Below are 16,688 nucleotides of genomic sequence, written 5' to 3'. Positions count from 1 at the left end.
GAAACCCAAATTGGAAACCATAGACACTGTATCATGGATACAGTTTATGGAAGAAGGGGGGAAAAAAAAAGTAGAACTCCAATGAAAATCTATGCTCAAATATCAAGAGCAGTGAATAAATATAACAAATTTGTTATAATGTTTATCCATAAAGACCGTTATTTTTAATGATCTCTACTTTTCTGATTAACCAATATACCACTGGTCCCAATCATTTTGTGTAAGAGGGCTTGTACTGTATTTTCTCTGCAACAAATTCACACGCTTTTAAGTTAGTGAAGCAAAGTCCTGAGAAAAATCAAACCTGCTTTACTGCTAAGCTACAACTTTCAAAAGTCAAATTTGAAGTTATTTTATGATCCTTACCCATCTTGTGTGGGTGGGTACTCGCACTCTTGTCCTTTGGGAAATACACCATTAGGATACAGGTCACATATTGGAACTGAGGGAGGGTCTGTCTGAACTTTTGCTGTGAGATACAAATAAAGTTATTAATTTCTGAAGTTAAAAAATTAAGCAGTTTACATTAAGTTTTCTCAGTTCCTAATGGTTGTTATTATGTCCTGGTCTGAAGAAACTCATTCACCATCTCCCTACAGTTAAAAACAGAAAATACCTTATGCTGGTCACCATCTTTTTAAGAACTGCTGCTTGGAAACAGAAATATTCCTCAGAACTCCATTATATATTCAAACAGTATATGCCTTGACAGAAAGCACACTTCTAATGTAATTTCTTCTCCATTCACTACATTGGGGGTGGAATAGCATGCAGACTAGCTTTCACAAATAAAAGCTGAAGAATCAACAAGAAAATAAGAAAGGAGTCCTATGGAATAAAGAAAAACTATAAGACGATTAGGTATTAATAAAACAAGAAAAAAACTATTTCAAGGGCATATTAAATATGAAAGTTAAGGGCATACATAACAATACTAAAAGAGCTTTGGTAGCCACGTGCAAATTTCCAAATACCTGAAAAGAGTTACAGTGCTTGGTAAACATTTTAGGACATTATTCCCAAATAATTCTAAAAGACACCAGCTGCTCCCCAAGGTACTTAAAAAAAAATTTTTTTTTAATCTAGAGATAAAAATATTAAAAAATACGTAAGAATGAGTTATACAGTTCCTATTATATGAATACCTGCCTTTTAGGAATGAATGCTGTATCCAAGGAATGTCAGGAAGTTGTGTGAGAGAGAATTTTTATGCAGCAATGTGTGATTTTCAATGTGTACTTGTATGATTTACCAACTACTGAGTACATGGTTTCCTTTTGATTACAACTGGTTTATGTTACAGATTTTTGTTTTAAATTTTAACAAATATTTTGCTCTTTTTATTCTGCAATGGGGAAAATAAGAGCCATATAAGTAAACATATGACCATTTACTGAGGGATATTATTTATGGAACCAATTTTTTTATTTTAATTTTTGCTCCCTGTTTTAACCCAAACACTCAATACCTCATGACAGAAATTATGTGAAAATTTCTCTCTTCACATAATTTTTTAAGTGTTCTATAAGAAAGTAAACTTGGGAAACACTGTTTTAGGTTCCTCCTATTACATCTTCCTAAGAGGGAGCACTGTTGCTGTTGGGTGCCGTCGAGTCGCTTCCAACTCATAGCAACCCTATGTACAACAGAATGAAATACTGCCCGGTCCTGTGCCATCTTAACAATCATTATGCTTGAGCCCATTGTTGCAGCCACTGTGTCAATCCATCTCATTGAGGGTCATTAGAATTATAAAATCAAAAAAGATCTTAGAAGTCATCTAATTCAACCTCAAACTCAATGCAGAAATCCTCTAATACCCCTGACATTCTGACTCCTGACAATTGAGGCACTTTCTCCCAAGCTAATTCATTCATTTGGGAAAGCTGCAACTATTAAAGCTCTTCCTACACTCATCTGTCTCCCCGTTACTTTCAATTATTAGTCCTAGCTCTATTCTTTGAAGTTAAAAAATAAAAATAAAAATCTACTTTCCACTTCTACTGACTGCTTCGTCATCCCTCTAAAGTTTTCTTTTTCTAAGTTAAACAATTCTAGTACATTTAACCACTTCAAGGAATATGGTTTTTCTCACTTCCAATCATACTGACCAACCTTGAGTTTGTCAATATTCCTTTTAAGGTGGTACTTATATTAATAATCCAGATAATATACACTTCATATAAGATTATACTGCTTGTTCTAAAAATCCTACTGCTACTGAGGTAACTTAAGACTCTTCGCTTTTTGGTTCACATTGTGCTAGTATTCAAAATCAGAGTTGTTATACTAATTTTTTATCTGTCTCTGTTAAATTTGTTTGTCAGTATCAGCCCAGTTACCCTGATCTTCTGAAATCTTGGTTTTTGTCAACCAAAGTTTTATGTAGTAACCTGGAGCTTTATCTCATCTCCAAATCTGGTAAGATGTCTTTTATATTCTCCACAAATCATTAAGACATGATAGTTCAAGTGCTCAAAAAGATCATTAGAGAATAAAAAAATTTGTAATCAAAAGGTCAGAGTTCAAGTCTGGCTTTTATGGCTTAACAACTGTGACTTGGACAAAAGGCTAAATGGTGTCAAACCTCCATTTCTTCACCTATAAAATGAAGAATCAGATGAAATCTTGGATGACCTTTGAAGATTATGTACCACATCCAAGTTATTATCTAAAACTATATATAATCTATAATAATCTGAGCTTCAATTATCATTACTACTTACAATTCTCTCACTTTATAAAGAAAATGAGGCAAAGTAGCTAAGCTAACTGCCCATGACTGTGTTATTTAGGATAATCCAGAAGTGACTTAAGATCGCCTACAAGAATATCTAAAATACACAAGTAAGAGACATTCAAAGTAAATCAGAAAGCAAAAATCAAATCAAGAAAAAGAATGGAAAAAAGAAGCTGAAATTAGGCCAATACAAAACCACAGATTTGGCTCTAAGTCCTCTAGTAGCCAACATAAAAAGCGAAGCCAGGTTACTTGCGGAGTTGACGGTGTTTCTGATTTAAAAACAGACTGACTACTTGGAGAAGCACATTATTCTTGTTGCTAGTACCAGACCCCCCGCCCTGACCAAAAAAAAAAAAAAAAGTCTCTTGAGAGTGTTCATAAAGAAATAGAATGAACAATAAATTCAACAACATCCTCAAAAGAGGTACAATAAAGACTGATGGAATCATATTAAAGCTTCTGTCAGTAAAAGAATTCTATCAAGAACAAACACAGCCCCATAACATGCCTCCCTCCTGGTCTGCCTTTGTTGAGGGACAAATGTTAGAGTAACCTGGAGAAACAGTTACTTCTCACAGGCACGCATTTAACAATTTTGGATGGAAGGAATAGGACATCATAATCCCTGGCAGATTCCTGGAATGCAGGTAACCTGTGCTCACTAAATACAGACTCACGTGCCTTCACAGGTTAAAGACAAGACTGACTTAAGAGAGCAGCAAGGATGAATAGGAAGACACATACCATGGGAATAATGACTACCAGAGCCAAGAGCTTCCTTAAAAAACAATTTAAGTTTTTCTGTTAACACAGAGATAAAAATGGAAGTCAAGCCCCCAAAATTACGATTCATAGAATTTTAGCCTGAAAGATTTTAAAGGAAGGTATAATCAGACACTCAATGGCCCCCAACAGGCCAAAGGCATTTAAGATTAGAACTTAAGTGTTCTGAATCTCATCCCAACCTTTATTCACCAATACTATACAGTCTGCCTAACATGTTTTCAGAACCCTGAAGATGTCTGGTTATGCCATTTACAGAAACAAAACACAAGTGGGATCATATTTTATGAAAATCTGAAATACTGCAATATAAAAATTATTAATAAAAATCTCACTATGCACAAATTTTAAATAATGGGACTTCTCATTTAATATTCATCAAGAATCTCATAATTTCAAAGCTGGCCAGTGAACCTCAAACTGTGTTTGCCCTACTACCACATGGTGGCACAATTTTAATCCTTCTTGGGAGAGAATTTTTCTTTGAATTGTGCAAGTTTTAAATTATAAAATTTTTAGGAACTCATATCTAATTTGCAGTAAAATGCAACCAACTCATATTAAATCCCTTAGCTGAATAACAGCTAAAGAAAATACCAACAAGATTGTTAAACTCAAGTATTTGCTAAATAGTTATTAATTGTATCAAAATTCTACCTCTATTAAGTCTAGGTTTATATCCTCCACATATATATACATCTTAAGCAATTTCAAACCTATTCTTCAAACCTGCCAGTTAACAACCACTTCTAACTTATTAAGTAAGAGCAACTTAAGACACTAACGTCCTTTCTTCTTCTTCTTCTTTTTCTTCTTCTTTCCAGTTGCTCCATCTCCATCACCATCTCCATCTAAGAAGACAATTTCAGGTACATATTAATTTAAGCTTCATAAGCAGAGGGACAAAGCAAGCACAAATGTACAAGCATGCACACACACAAAGCATTTTAAATAGTATAAGATAAAACTGACTCAATATCCTTAGAAAATAATTTTGTATATTGCTATCTTTAATTATCAGGATTTGATGTGTGTAATTAAAAGTGGTAGCAAACTTTACTTTGACTTACTAAAAAAATTGTTGGATAAGATAGTCTTAAGAATAAAAAAAAGTATTAAATAATTTCCTTTTTTAAAAAGCAAGGAATAATAACTAGTGTTAGTTTAATATCAATAGTAATGGCTCTGTGACTTCATCTACAATAATAACAGTTACAGCTTACATTTGCTTGGCAGTTAAACACTTGTATTTCATGATCTCATTTGATCTCAAAGCAACTCTGAGTAAATGACGAATGTTTAAGGAACCTGCCCAAGATATTCAAACTGGTAAATGGCAGAACTGGACCAAGAATATATGTCACCTGATTCCTAACCCAGTCTTCCTGATTTTATATGGAGGGATATTTCGGGTCTCATATTTTTAAATGTCTTTTCCAGAAAAGTTGTTATCAGAGAAAAAGCTCTCCTTCTAGTCAAATTATATCCAAAAATCAGTATGGGCATATTTTTGGTCAAATCACATACAGGAGGGATGAGCGTCATGGAGCAGAATGCAATATTCACATGAATTTTAAAGATTAACAAGAACCATAAAAAAAAAAAATGCTGTCACCACTATATTTTTCTATCATAATTATCACATAAAACTGCAATACTTGACTCCTACTGGTCTGTGAGTTCTTAAGAATTAGACACCATTTTAAAAATTAAACATGTGACAAGTGTTCAGTTATCTGTTCAATAAATGAACAAATGCTCTTTTATTTTATCTTATTTATATTTATTCTTTCACCTAAATGGGAAATAGGAAGCAGCAGTTTAGCAAAGAGTGATAATGTGATCTAGGGCTTACACAGGTTGAATATGAAACTGCCAATAATTAGCAATTTTTTACTTACTAAATTGCAATCTTATGTTCAGTTTTATAGAATAAGAATCTACTAGCTAAAAGAGTAGAACAGAAACACAAATACGGCTCACTTACTGTTATAGACTCAAAAGCCTAGCAAGAAAAATATGGAAAAAAAATTGAAAACACATCTTTCAATATCCCTCACGTCATATAATCTAATCCACATATCCTGTACTACAACTTTAAAAGTAACCTTTATTTATTCATTCATTCATCCATTCAATAAATGTTTACTAAGTGCCAGGCAACAGAGATACAACAGTAAACAAGACAGTCTTTGCTCTTGAAGAAAATTCAGTATCTATACTACACTAGTGCTACATACAATAGATTCAATACCTGAAACAAATGCTTTAGTATATACAGCCCATTTTAAACACATCCTACCAAATTCTTCCAGCTGTGCGACCTAGACAAGTTATTTAGCCTATCATGGTTTTCTCATCTTTAAAATGGGATCTAATAGTCCTTCTTTGATACTCCATCATCCTTCTGATGCTAATTATTTTATCCAAGTCTAAGGTCTGTGTTCAGTATAGAGTAACAGCCACAATTTATTGAACTCTTTGTGACAAGATGGTACTGACTGCCCTCGTAACATCTAGAGGGTATTCATCTGCCTCTTTTCACAGGAGACTAAGCTGAAGGAAACCAAAAGGTTAAATAACTTACAAAGGTAGTAAGTGGTAGAGCCAGGATCTGAACGTTAAACTATACATGCTTATAGTTCCACCCACTGTAGCGTATTGCAATTTATGTTTTTATATGTTTATCTTCCAGAGGGGAGCCCTCGTGGCACAGTGGTTAAGAGCTCAGCTGCTAACCAAAAGGTTGGCAGTTCAAATCAACCGGCTGCTCGTTGGAAACCCTATGCGGCAGTTCTACTCTGTCCTATAGGGTCGCTATGGGTCAGAATCCACTTGACGGCAACGAATTTGGTTTGCTTTTTATCTTCCACAGCATCCTAAGAGACCCTTAACAGGTAGAGATTGTTCATATTTATGTCTGTATACTTCAAATATTTAGCATTTTACCCAAATCAATGGATATTTGTTGAATAACAACTGGACGTCCATATGCAAAAAAAAGGAAAAAGAAAAAACCTCAACCCTTACCTTTACCTTGCAGTACATACAAAAATTAATTCTAAATGGGCCACAGACCTAAACACAACAGCTAAAAATACATAAAATTCCTTGAAGAGAACATAGGAAAAAATCTTCACGATTTACTCGGAGATAGAAATAAATGATTTAATTCTCAGGACACAAAAAGTATGACACACAAAGAAAAAATTGGATAAATTGGACTTATGAAAATTTTAAATGTCTGCTATTTGAAAGACACTGTTAAAAAAACAAAGACAAGCCACAGCCTGAAAGAAATATTTGTGAAACATGTACCTGATAAAGAACTTATAGTCAGAATATATAAAGAACTCTTAAAACAACCCAAACAACCCAATAAAAAAATGGACAAAAGATTGTTAACACTTCACCAAAGATATATGGAAGGCAAATAAAAACATGAAAAGATGTTCAACATCATTAGTTATTAGGGAAATGCAAATGAAAACCACAATGAGATACCACTACACATCTATCAGAATGGGTTTAAAAAAAAAAACAAACAAACAAGCAAGTGCTTACAAGAATGTAAAGGCTCTGGAACTTTCATCCATTGCTGACAGGAAAGCAAAATGGTACAGACACTTTGTAAAAGTTTGACAGTTTCTTACGAAGTTAAACATACACTTACCATATGACCAGCAATCCCACTCCTAGGTATTTACCCAAAAGAAACAAAAAAGACCTGTATGCAAATGTTCCTAGGGACTTTATTCTTAGTAGAAAAAACTGGAAACCACTCAAATATCCCTCAACTAATAAACAGATAAACAAATTTGGAATACTATGGAATATTATTCAGCAATAAAAATGGAATGAACTATGGATATATGTGTGACAACTGGATGAATCTCAAAAGTATTATGCTAAGTGAAAAAAAAAAGCTACATTTTGTAATGATTCCATCTATAATGTTCCAGAAAAGATAAAAACTACAGGGGCAGAAAACAGATCAGTGGCTACCAGGAACTGGGAGGTGGATCAAGAGTCAACTGCAAGGGGCACAGGTAACTTTTTTGTGGAGAAGGAAATGTTAAAATGGAAATAGCCTTCATCTTGGTTGTGGTGGTGATTACACAACTGTATAAACCTAACTGACTGCCACTGAGTCGATTTTGACTCATAGCGACTCTACTAATTTGTCAAAACTCACCAAGCTATACACTTAAAAGGTGAATATAATTTTAGGCAAATTATACCTTAATAAACCTAACTTAAAACATCTGTTGAATGCATTATCTCCAGCACATTGCCAAATGCCCACATGATCAACTTTTCACACTGATACCCCACGCTTTCAAATTCAACACATCTAAAATTAAACTCAATACCTTCTTCTTTGCCTGTAAGCCCCCCTCCCCCAATCTCTAACCAACTATCCCTCCTAACTTCACTATTTCAGTCAACAGCACCAACACTGTCACCCTGGAGTCCACGGATGCCTGTCCTTCTTCCTGGTCCCCAAGACTTGAATTCTGCTTCTATAACAACGGTACTATTGGTCCCCTCCTTTTCATTCTCACTTAATGACCACCAACTTAAATTTTCATTACCACATCCCTAGATGTTAAGTAGCCTCCAAAATGATCTTGTCTTTCCTACACTTTCCCTCTGCTCTAAACAATCCTACATATATATGAAAATTGAACTATTTTTCCCTAACATTCTTCTCTTCTAAAAAATGCTCAAAGACTCCCTCAATGAATCACGAAATATGACCAGTGCACTATTCACTATGCTTTGAATACTTCATCAGCATTGTCTCGCCCCAAAATGGTCTCTTCTATTTGGTTTTATTCAAGTCCCATTCCTTCCAATAAGCCTTCCTTTAGCATTCAGCCCACAATTCCACCTTCAAATTTCTATAAACCTTATTGCAGGTACCAGTACCCTTTCACCTTTATGTTTTGTTTCCCCACCACACCATCAGTTCCTTTAGGAGAAAGATTCTGAAACACTACCTTTCCATTCTCTCAAAAACATCTCACAACAGAATTGGTTGATACCGATTAGCAAAAGGAATTAGGAAATGAGCCCAAATTGGAGGAAACTACCCATATTCCTAAAATTCTGACAAGCAAAAATCTTCCCCTTCAGTGTCAAGAGATTCATATAACTTTGTAGAGACACAAGGAGGACACTTCAAGATTAACACTGTGATATTCTACACATAGTGGGTCTACAATAACCCATTACATTACCTTTGATTAAAAAACCTGTTTCTTGTTAAGAGCTCAAAATATGTTTAGAATCTGATGCATAAACCAAGGTAGAATAGACAAGAAGTATGCTTAAGGAAGATTAAAAGCAAACTATTCCCTTGACTCTTAGCACTTCATCAAATTCAGACTGTAAGCTTCTTGAAGGCAGAGAACGTATCTTTCTAAAAGAAAAACAAACAACTGCTCTGCATTTCCCCAAAACAATACTTGAAGTACAGCAGGGATTTGTTGCTAATGGCTGAAAGGCAGAAATCAAGGCTAGCAGTGCTTAAGGTAGAGCAAGAGGCCACAGCAGTAGATAATTACAAATTTCAAAAATGGGAAAGCCCCATCTTCCTCTGTGCTCAAAGGGGCTGTAGCATAGTCATAGTTCTCTTACCTAGTCTTCTCTCCTTCCACTGTCTTTCTGATAGAACTCCAGCAGTTGCTGTCTTAAAAGAAATTTTACAGCACCAAATATCACAAGAAGCTAGACTCAGGGAGTTTATGGAGTTTAGATACACTCCAATATGCTCCTTTGTGAATCAAATAGCTTTGGTGTAGACTGTAAAAGGAATGGACTTGCGATCAGGACCCAGGTTTGAAATGCTGGCTCTATTCTACACATAGTACCTGTGTCACATTGGACAGTATAACCACCATTTCCTGATCTTTAAAATGAGAATAGCACATACTTTGCTAAGTTTTGAGAGGATAATATGTGAATGCATGTGAAAATATTCTAGAATAGTGCCTAGTACATACTAGTTGTTCAAAAATGTTAAACAACCTCGATTTTATCTTTATATTCACCCACTACTTGGCCTTCTACCAAGTACATTTTTAAGAGTTGAGATCTGTGTTATCTGAGCAGCCATTCAATGTATCCAACTTTTTAAAGAGTTGCTAATAAATACTTCTTCCTCTTTATCTGTGGCATTAATTGGGGTTTTTAACAAGTGAAACGTGAGAGAGTAATAGACTATGGACAAATGAGTAGGTTTTGTTTAAAGAATGTTGTATTTTTTAGCTTTTCTAATCACAAAGATCAAATTAACCATTTACCTTCATCATCATCATCTCTTTCTTTCTCTTCCAATGCTTGTCTTTCCAATTGTCTTGCTACCTCCTCAACTGAAGCTCCTGATTCTTTATCAGTTTCTTGCCCTGTTAATCAAATACAATACCGTAAGTCAAATCTAATAGATATTTTCTCACTAGAATATGTTGTAAGCATCCTAGAAAACATATAAAAAAACGTCTTTTTCTGATAAGTGTTCTGGAAACAAAAATAGCAACATTATTGTGAGCACATACACAAAAAACTAAATCCATTGCCATTGAGTCAATTCTGACACGTGGCAACCTCATGTGTTACCGACTAGTACAGAGGTCCATAGGGTTTTCTTGGCTGTAATCTCAGAAGCTGATCACCAGGTCTTTCATTCACAGCTCTGCTGGGTGGGTTCAAACTGCCAACCTTTTGGTTAAAAGTCAAGAGCAAACCATTTGTGCCAACCAGGGATCATAACAGAATTTGTTTAAAGACAGAAAAAAAGTCTTTCATCCCTAAGTAGTATTGTCCATTCATTAATTCATTCAACAAAATATCCATTACATATCCTATGTGCTATCAGCTGCAGGATAAACAAAAGTGTGGAAGTAGTCCTTATCCTTAGGTAGTTTAAATTTTTAAAATACTTCAACAATTAGACTAAACCAAATAGTTTAATTACCAGAGAAGTACTTAAGATAGGCAAGTTCAGCTAAAGGCCCTAGTAAGAATAGGATTCATGTATGACAGCCAGGAGCTTCAAGGCTTCAGCTATCAACAAGGGTCAGTAATATCGAAACAGGAAAAGATATTCCATTACTGGAGCCCTGGTGGTAAGGTAGTTAAGAGCTCAGCTGCTAATCAGAAGGTCAGCAGTTTGAATCCACCAGCTGCTCCTTGCAAACCATATGGGGGAGTTCCACTATGTCCTTTAGGGTTGCTATGAGTTGAAGTCAACTCGATCGTAATGGGTTATTTCATTATTAAAAAAACAAAATTCTCAAACATCTAAACATAAGACCAGGTCCCTGTCCTAGAAGTGATTACCATCTAGCTGTAGAAACAATATGCGTGTGTAGCTAACACCAGGTAGCACATTAAAAAATGACATTCTGGCTACTGTAGAGAATTCATATTGAGATACAACTGTTAAAATATATTACGGCCAGTAAAGGAGTCTGGAGAAACCCCGAGAGTATGGCCCCCAGACACCCTTTTAGCTCAGTGGTGAAGTTGTCTCCGAGGTTCAACGTTCAGCCTGGGAGTGGACAGCCCCGTAAAACCAAATGGGACTAATCAGGTACAACAGTCCAGTGACAAGCGCCAGAAGGCAGAAGGGGACAAGGAAGCTGGTGATAGGGAACCCAAGGTTGAGTAAGGATATTGTTGATGTGTTGTGAGATTGTTAACCATTGTCATAGGGCAACATTTGTAGTAGCTGTTAAATGAGAAACTATTTTGTTCTGTAAGCCTTCATCTTAAGTGAGAATAGCAGCACAATTGGAAGAGCGTAGTCAATGTCACTGAACAGTGCATGTAGAAATTTTTGAAATGGTGTATCTTTGGCTATGTGTATTTTCACCAAGAAAAAAAGGTTGAGAAGTTAAGAGGTTGACATGTTGTGGGGTTATTAACCAAAGTCATAAAACAGTATGTGTACTACTGTTTCATGAGAAACTACTTGTTCTGTAATCCTTCACCTTAAGTACTATATATATATATATATATATACACACACACACACGCATACACATTAGGGCCAGACTAGTGAAGACATTAAAGGGCAAACTGAAGAGTTTGGATTTCATCCGAAAGCCAGGGACAGCCAACAAACTATGTCCTAGAGTTAAATTCTACTCTGGAATGGTCCCAGCAACACTACAACTCTACCTCCTCCACTCCCACCCACCCTAATCCAGTTCAGAGTACAGCAGGCTAATCATCTAATCAAAACTTCTGAAAAATGTAGATTAGCCTCTCCAACATCTCTCAACTCCACATTCATCACTCTGGGCCTCTCTTTATTTCCCTCTTTTCTCTGGCTGATTTTAATTAGAAACCAGTAAAAATATTTTTTTTCTAAAATGAAGGACCCCGTGCAAAAAAAACCACTGACTTATCAAAATAAAAACATTTGTAAAGTTCCTAGCTCAGAATATAATCCAACTTGACTTTCAGCTGTGTTTTCCTTGCCTTACCAGTGGATTTAGAAGTTGCAGGCCCGAGACGTTCCACTCCGAGACACAGACTATCCTCCCTTGACTGCTCCCTAAACCGCCAAGTGTCATCATAATTCAGGCCTAAGGCCTTAAGGCTTGACAATGCTGTGGTATTAGGCAGGTGAAAATTCGCACCACCACCACCACATATTCGGCAATTACTACTCAGTGACAAGAACACACACGCGCGCGCGCACACACACACCCCAAAAGTGCAGCCAGCAACAAAATCTCTCAGTGACCTGGGATGGTGTGGAGAGGTACAGTCAAGGCACTAAGACTTGCCCACCCCACCCCCATCCCTGACGAAAATACATTCCAGGTTTCTCCAGCAAAGAGGCAGGTCAGAACCGGATTTTTGAGGAGGCTGCCAAACCACGAAAAAGGTAGTAAGGCTGAGGCCCGGTGCAAGGTTTCAAGTTCGTGCAGCTGAGTCCTGGCAATTTAGGGGCTCGGGCCCAGAGACCCCAGAGCCACCACACGGAAAGCTGAGGCACCCTTTTCTCCCCCACTGCACCCCCTCATCCCCCGCCCTCTAGTCCCACCAGAGATGCTGCCTTTATCCAAAAGTGAAAAGCAGCAGCCCGTGCCTTGCCACCCGCTCAGACTCGGAAATCAGCCCAGCCCTGGGCTCCGGGTCCCCGGTCCCTGACACCCGAGCCGGGCCTATGCCGTTCGGACATCCATAGCAGGGACCGGGAAAACATAAAACCCTTTACCTGCAGCAGCCCCTTTACTCTTCTTCTTCTTCCGTCTTTTCTTCTTGGCTGCCTCCTCATTCGTAGAGGCAGCTCCCTCCTCCCTGTCGTCCGGGTCCAAGTCGCCATTCAGGTGGCTCCCGAAGCTCGCTGCCTCCGCCACGCCCGCCATGTTGCCCGAGAGAGCGCGAAGGAGCGACACGGAGCAGCGAAAGCCCGCTCCTTCGTCACCCACTTAAACCAACGATTCCGGAAGCTGCTGTCGATGGTAGGGGCGCAGGGAATGCTGGGAAAGTGGAGGACTCGGTGGCTGGGACAGTTCGTGAGTAGGTTCTGGTTCCTCTTGTAGCGGACACGGCAGCGGCAGTGATTAGTGTGGGTTGCCGGCAGTTCTGGTATCGGTTGGCTGGCACTAGACCGGACACCCACCTTGCCCCGCGCCTCGGGCATCTCCGGGGCAAATCGGCCGCGTGGGGTCAAGTTGAAAGGGAATCTTAGCTCCAGAGTGAGCTGGAGATGGATGTACTCGCCCCGTGGAGAGGCGAAACCCGCAAGAGGGAGGGAGGAACTCTGCTGGTACTGAAAAGTTTTATGTTCGCGCTTTATAAAGTGCACACGAAGCGGGAGGGAGGCAAAAAGTGTGTTAGCTTGTACACACTCCTTTTTTTATGACTTCAAAAGACTGCGTTTATCGCCACAATCACAGCTCACGGTGAGGCATTCCAAGCTCTTTAGATAATTTTGGAAGCTGGAATTTCACGTTAGTTGCATGTACTCTAAACCCCTGACGGTTTCAGATGGGACTCCCTTACACTCCTCTGATATTCCAATTCATAACAAAAGTTGTTAGTTCAGATATTCAGGTTCTGTCCCTGAGGATTTAGGTCACGGGTCCTACAGCTATTATCTCCCTCCCAGTGTTCCTACTCTTTCTATGTTACGTTCAACCTTCCAGCCACAAACCGCAGCCACACACACAGAGCCTTTCCTATTAATGCTAAGCCTGACACTCCAATTTCTCATTTTCTCCTATCTTTCTTTTGGTTGTATGACGTGTTAACAGAATTTAATTTTGCCCATTCTTATTATTCCCCGCCCCCCATCCCCAATCCTTTATGAGAAAGCCCCATGTTCAAAGTGTGGTTTGAGATTTAGTCTGTGGCCTGGGAGATTTGTGATTAGCTGTCTGCACCAACGCCTTACAATCAAACTAGTTGCTTTCAAGTGGATACTGATCGTGAGTGTCAGAGTAGGACTGTGATCCAGAGGGTTTTCAATGGCTGATTTTTCAGAGGTAGATTGCCAGGCCTTTCTTCTGAGATGCCTTTGGGTGGACTAGATCCTCCAAGTGAGCAGGTTAAGCATTTGCACCACCCAGGGACTTCCTTCCACACCATCTCCTTAACTGCCCTCAATTTCTCCTGAGTACTTCATCTACCTAGAAATTCTAGGTGTTTTCCTTACTTTTAAACTAAGGATCAAGCTTCATGGACATCAAAATGTCTTTAAAGGCCTTCTTGACAGTGGTTGTACAGTAAATCTTACATAGGCTCTGACCCCAGCAGCATAAGCAAGTTATCTGTCTCTTAAAGGTTCAGGCAATGCCTCCCGGTTATACTAAAAACTACTTCTTTCATTCCTTTACTTATCTATTTCTCTAAATATACATGTATATAGATTTTAAATTGCTTTCTCTGGTTAATATGCTGACAACGTAACTATTGATAAACCACAATACCAAGAAAATCAAAGTAACTGCCATTACAAATGCCTAGTCTCATTCTCTTTTTTGCTCTAGCTCTCGAAATTCTTTTTGACCTTGGAGCAGTTCACACTTTGTTTCTTCTGTCCAGTCTGCTCCTTGCCTGGCTAATGCATTCACTAATCCATCCATCCATCCATCCATCCATTGAATGTTTAGTATGTTGCCTGAGTCTGGCAATAGATTCGAGAGCAGAATCAGGTATGGCCTTTGTCATCATGGAGTCTGTTAACAAAAATTGACATTAATCAATGAATGATGCTAATAAAGGTAAATTTATAACTGGTGATATGAGAGCATATTATAAAGGGATTTGCCTAGAAAGGAGGACCCAATCTTCCCTGACTAAGTGGCAATTAGGCTGAGATCTGAAGGATGAGTAGGCAAAGGATAGAGCATTCTTAGCAGAGGGAACAGTAAGGATTCATTGTATGTAAAAGAAGAGACCTGGTTTCTAGTATTAGAGTGGTTATTTTGCTATGACTTTGTGTCTCTAGATAACTCACACTGTCTTTTTTGAGCCCCATTTTCCTCATCTGTAAAACAGGAGGAAGTATGATACACTTAAGGAACTGAAAACCAGTCAGAACTACTAAAATACAAAGAGGTGAAGGGGAAAATGAGTGTGAAGACATGAGCCTGGAAAGCTAAATACAGGCCTTGGGGGAAAGAGAAGGGAGGGAGGAAACCTTACAGGACCTTTTAGACATTTTTAAGAACTTTGTCTTTGTTCTAAAAGCAGTGGAGACCCCTTCAGTATTTTAATGGGTGAGGGGAAAGTTAATATCGTGAGATTTTCAGTTAACATGATCAGGTTTTGAAAAAATCACCATGGTTGCCGTGTGCAGAGTAGATTTGAGGGCAACCAAAGTGAATGTAGGGAGACCAACTTAGAGGCTAGTGCAGTCATCCAAACGAGAAGATAGTGGCTTCGATCAGAATCATGATGGATATGACCAGAAGTGAATAGATTTATGGGATATATAGGAATAAAATGGGCAAGACTTGGGGATGAATTATATAAAGGGGGTTGAGAGAAAAGGAAATATCAGGGAGGCCCCCTTATGTTTGTGCCTGTTAAACTGAAGGAATGATAATGTAAATTACAGAGATAGGAAAACACTCCCAGGTTTTAAAGGGAGGATCGTGAATTTGATATGAGACATGCTAGTTTGAGTTGTCTTGGGGCATCCAAATGAATATGTCCAGAAGGCAGATGACTGTAAGGGACTGGCGCTCAGAAGAAAAGTTTGGGCAGAGGATAAAAATTTGAGTTATCAACTTATGCGTGGGAATTGGACGTTTGACAGAGATAAGATCGCCTAACAAGTGGATGTAGACTGGCGAGTCCATATGGTGAATTGGACAGTAATCACATATGACCACTGATTACTTAAAATGTGGCTAGTCCAAATTGAAATGTAAGTGTAAAATACATACCAGATTACAAAGACTTAGTATGGAAAAAAAAATGTAAAATATCTCAATAATTTTACATTGATTACATGTTGAAATGATAATTTTTTAAATATACTGGGATAAATAAATATATTATTAAAATTAATTGTGCCTATTTCTTTTTACTTTAAAATTTTTGAAATTAGGAGTAGCTCACATTATATTTCTATTTGGCAATGTAAGTTTGGAGTATGAAGAGAAGAGGACCTGGGACTAAGCCTTGGGGAACTTTAACGTTTAAAGGATGGGTTGAGGAGGATGAACTTGCAAAGGGGACTGAAGAGGCAGCCAGAGAGGGAGGAAGAGATCAGGAGGCATTCGTTAGAGAAGCCAAGGTAAGACAGTGTCTCAAGAAGGAAGGGGTGATTAACTGTGTTGAGTGCTGCTAAGAGGCCACATAAGAGGGCTGAAAATGTCAGAGGTAGTAGCATGGAAGCCATTGGTGACCTTAGCAAGAACTATTTAGATAGAGAGATGGAAGCCAGACTAAAGAGGGTGGAGGAACGAGTAGGAGGCAAGGACATGAGGAATCTCCTCATCCTTCAAGTTTCAGCTTTCATGCCAAATCTTCAGAGAATTCTTCCTCGACTCTCTAAGTCAGCCCCCCCTGCCCCCGCGTTGAAATCTCTCATTGAATTCTAAACCTTTTTTTATGGTACTTACTGCAATTTGTAGTTAATTTATTTGTGTGATAATTTGTCTTAATGTCTGTCTTCTCAATAACCTTG

The 16,688-nt window shown here is 38.0% G+C and overlaps 1 protein-coding gene across 1 annotated transcript in view; it reads right to left on the bottom strand.

The window, feature by feature from the left end:
* The window catches only part of METAP2 (methionyl aminopeptidase 2), a 30,123-nt gene extending 17,083 nt beyond the window's left edge, over positions 1-13,040 (bottom strand). The window contains exons 1-4 of the mRNA XM_004381233.3: positions 12,762-13,040; positions 9,835-9,936; positions 4,312-4,377; positions 367-469 (exon numbers count right to left, since the gene is read on the bottom strand). Of these exons, the coding sequence (XP_004381290.1) occupies positions 367-469; positions 4,312-4,377; positions 9,835-9,936; positions 12,762-12,912 (422 nt within the window). The 5' untranslated portion in view covers positions 12,913-13,040. The remainder of the gene's footprint in view (positions 1-366; positions 470-4,311; positions 4,378-9,834; positions 9,937-12,761) is intronic.
* Between the last annotated feature and the right edge of the window lie 3,648 nt (positions 13,041-16,688).

Source organism: Trichechus manatus, unplaced genomic scaffold, assembly GCF_000243295.1.
Source record: "Trichechus manatus latirostris isolate Lorelei unplaced genomic scaffold, TriManLat1.0 scaffold00081, whole genome shotgun sequence".
Lineage (NCBI taxonomy): Eukaryota > Metazoa > Chordata > Mammalia > Sirenia > Trichechidae > Trichechus > Trichechus manatus.
The sequence above is the reverse complement of the archived record's forward strand: the minus strand, read 5'-3'. Positions and strand labels throughout refer to the sequence as shown.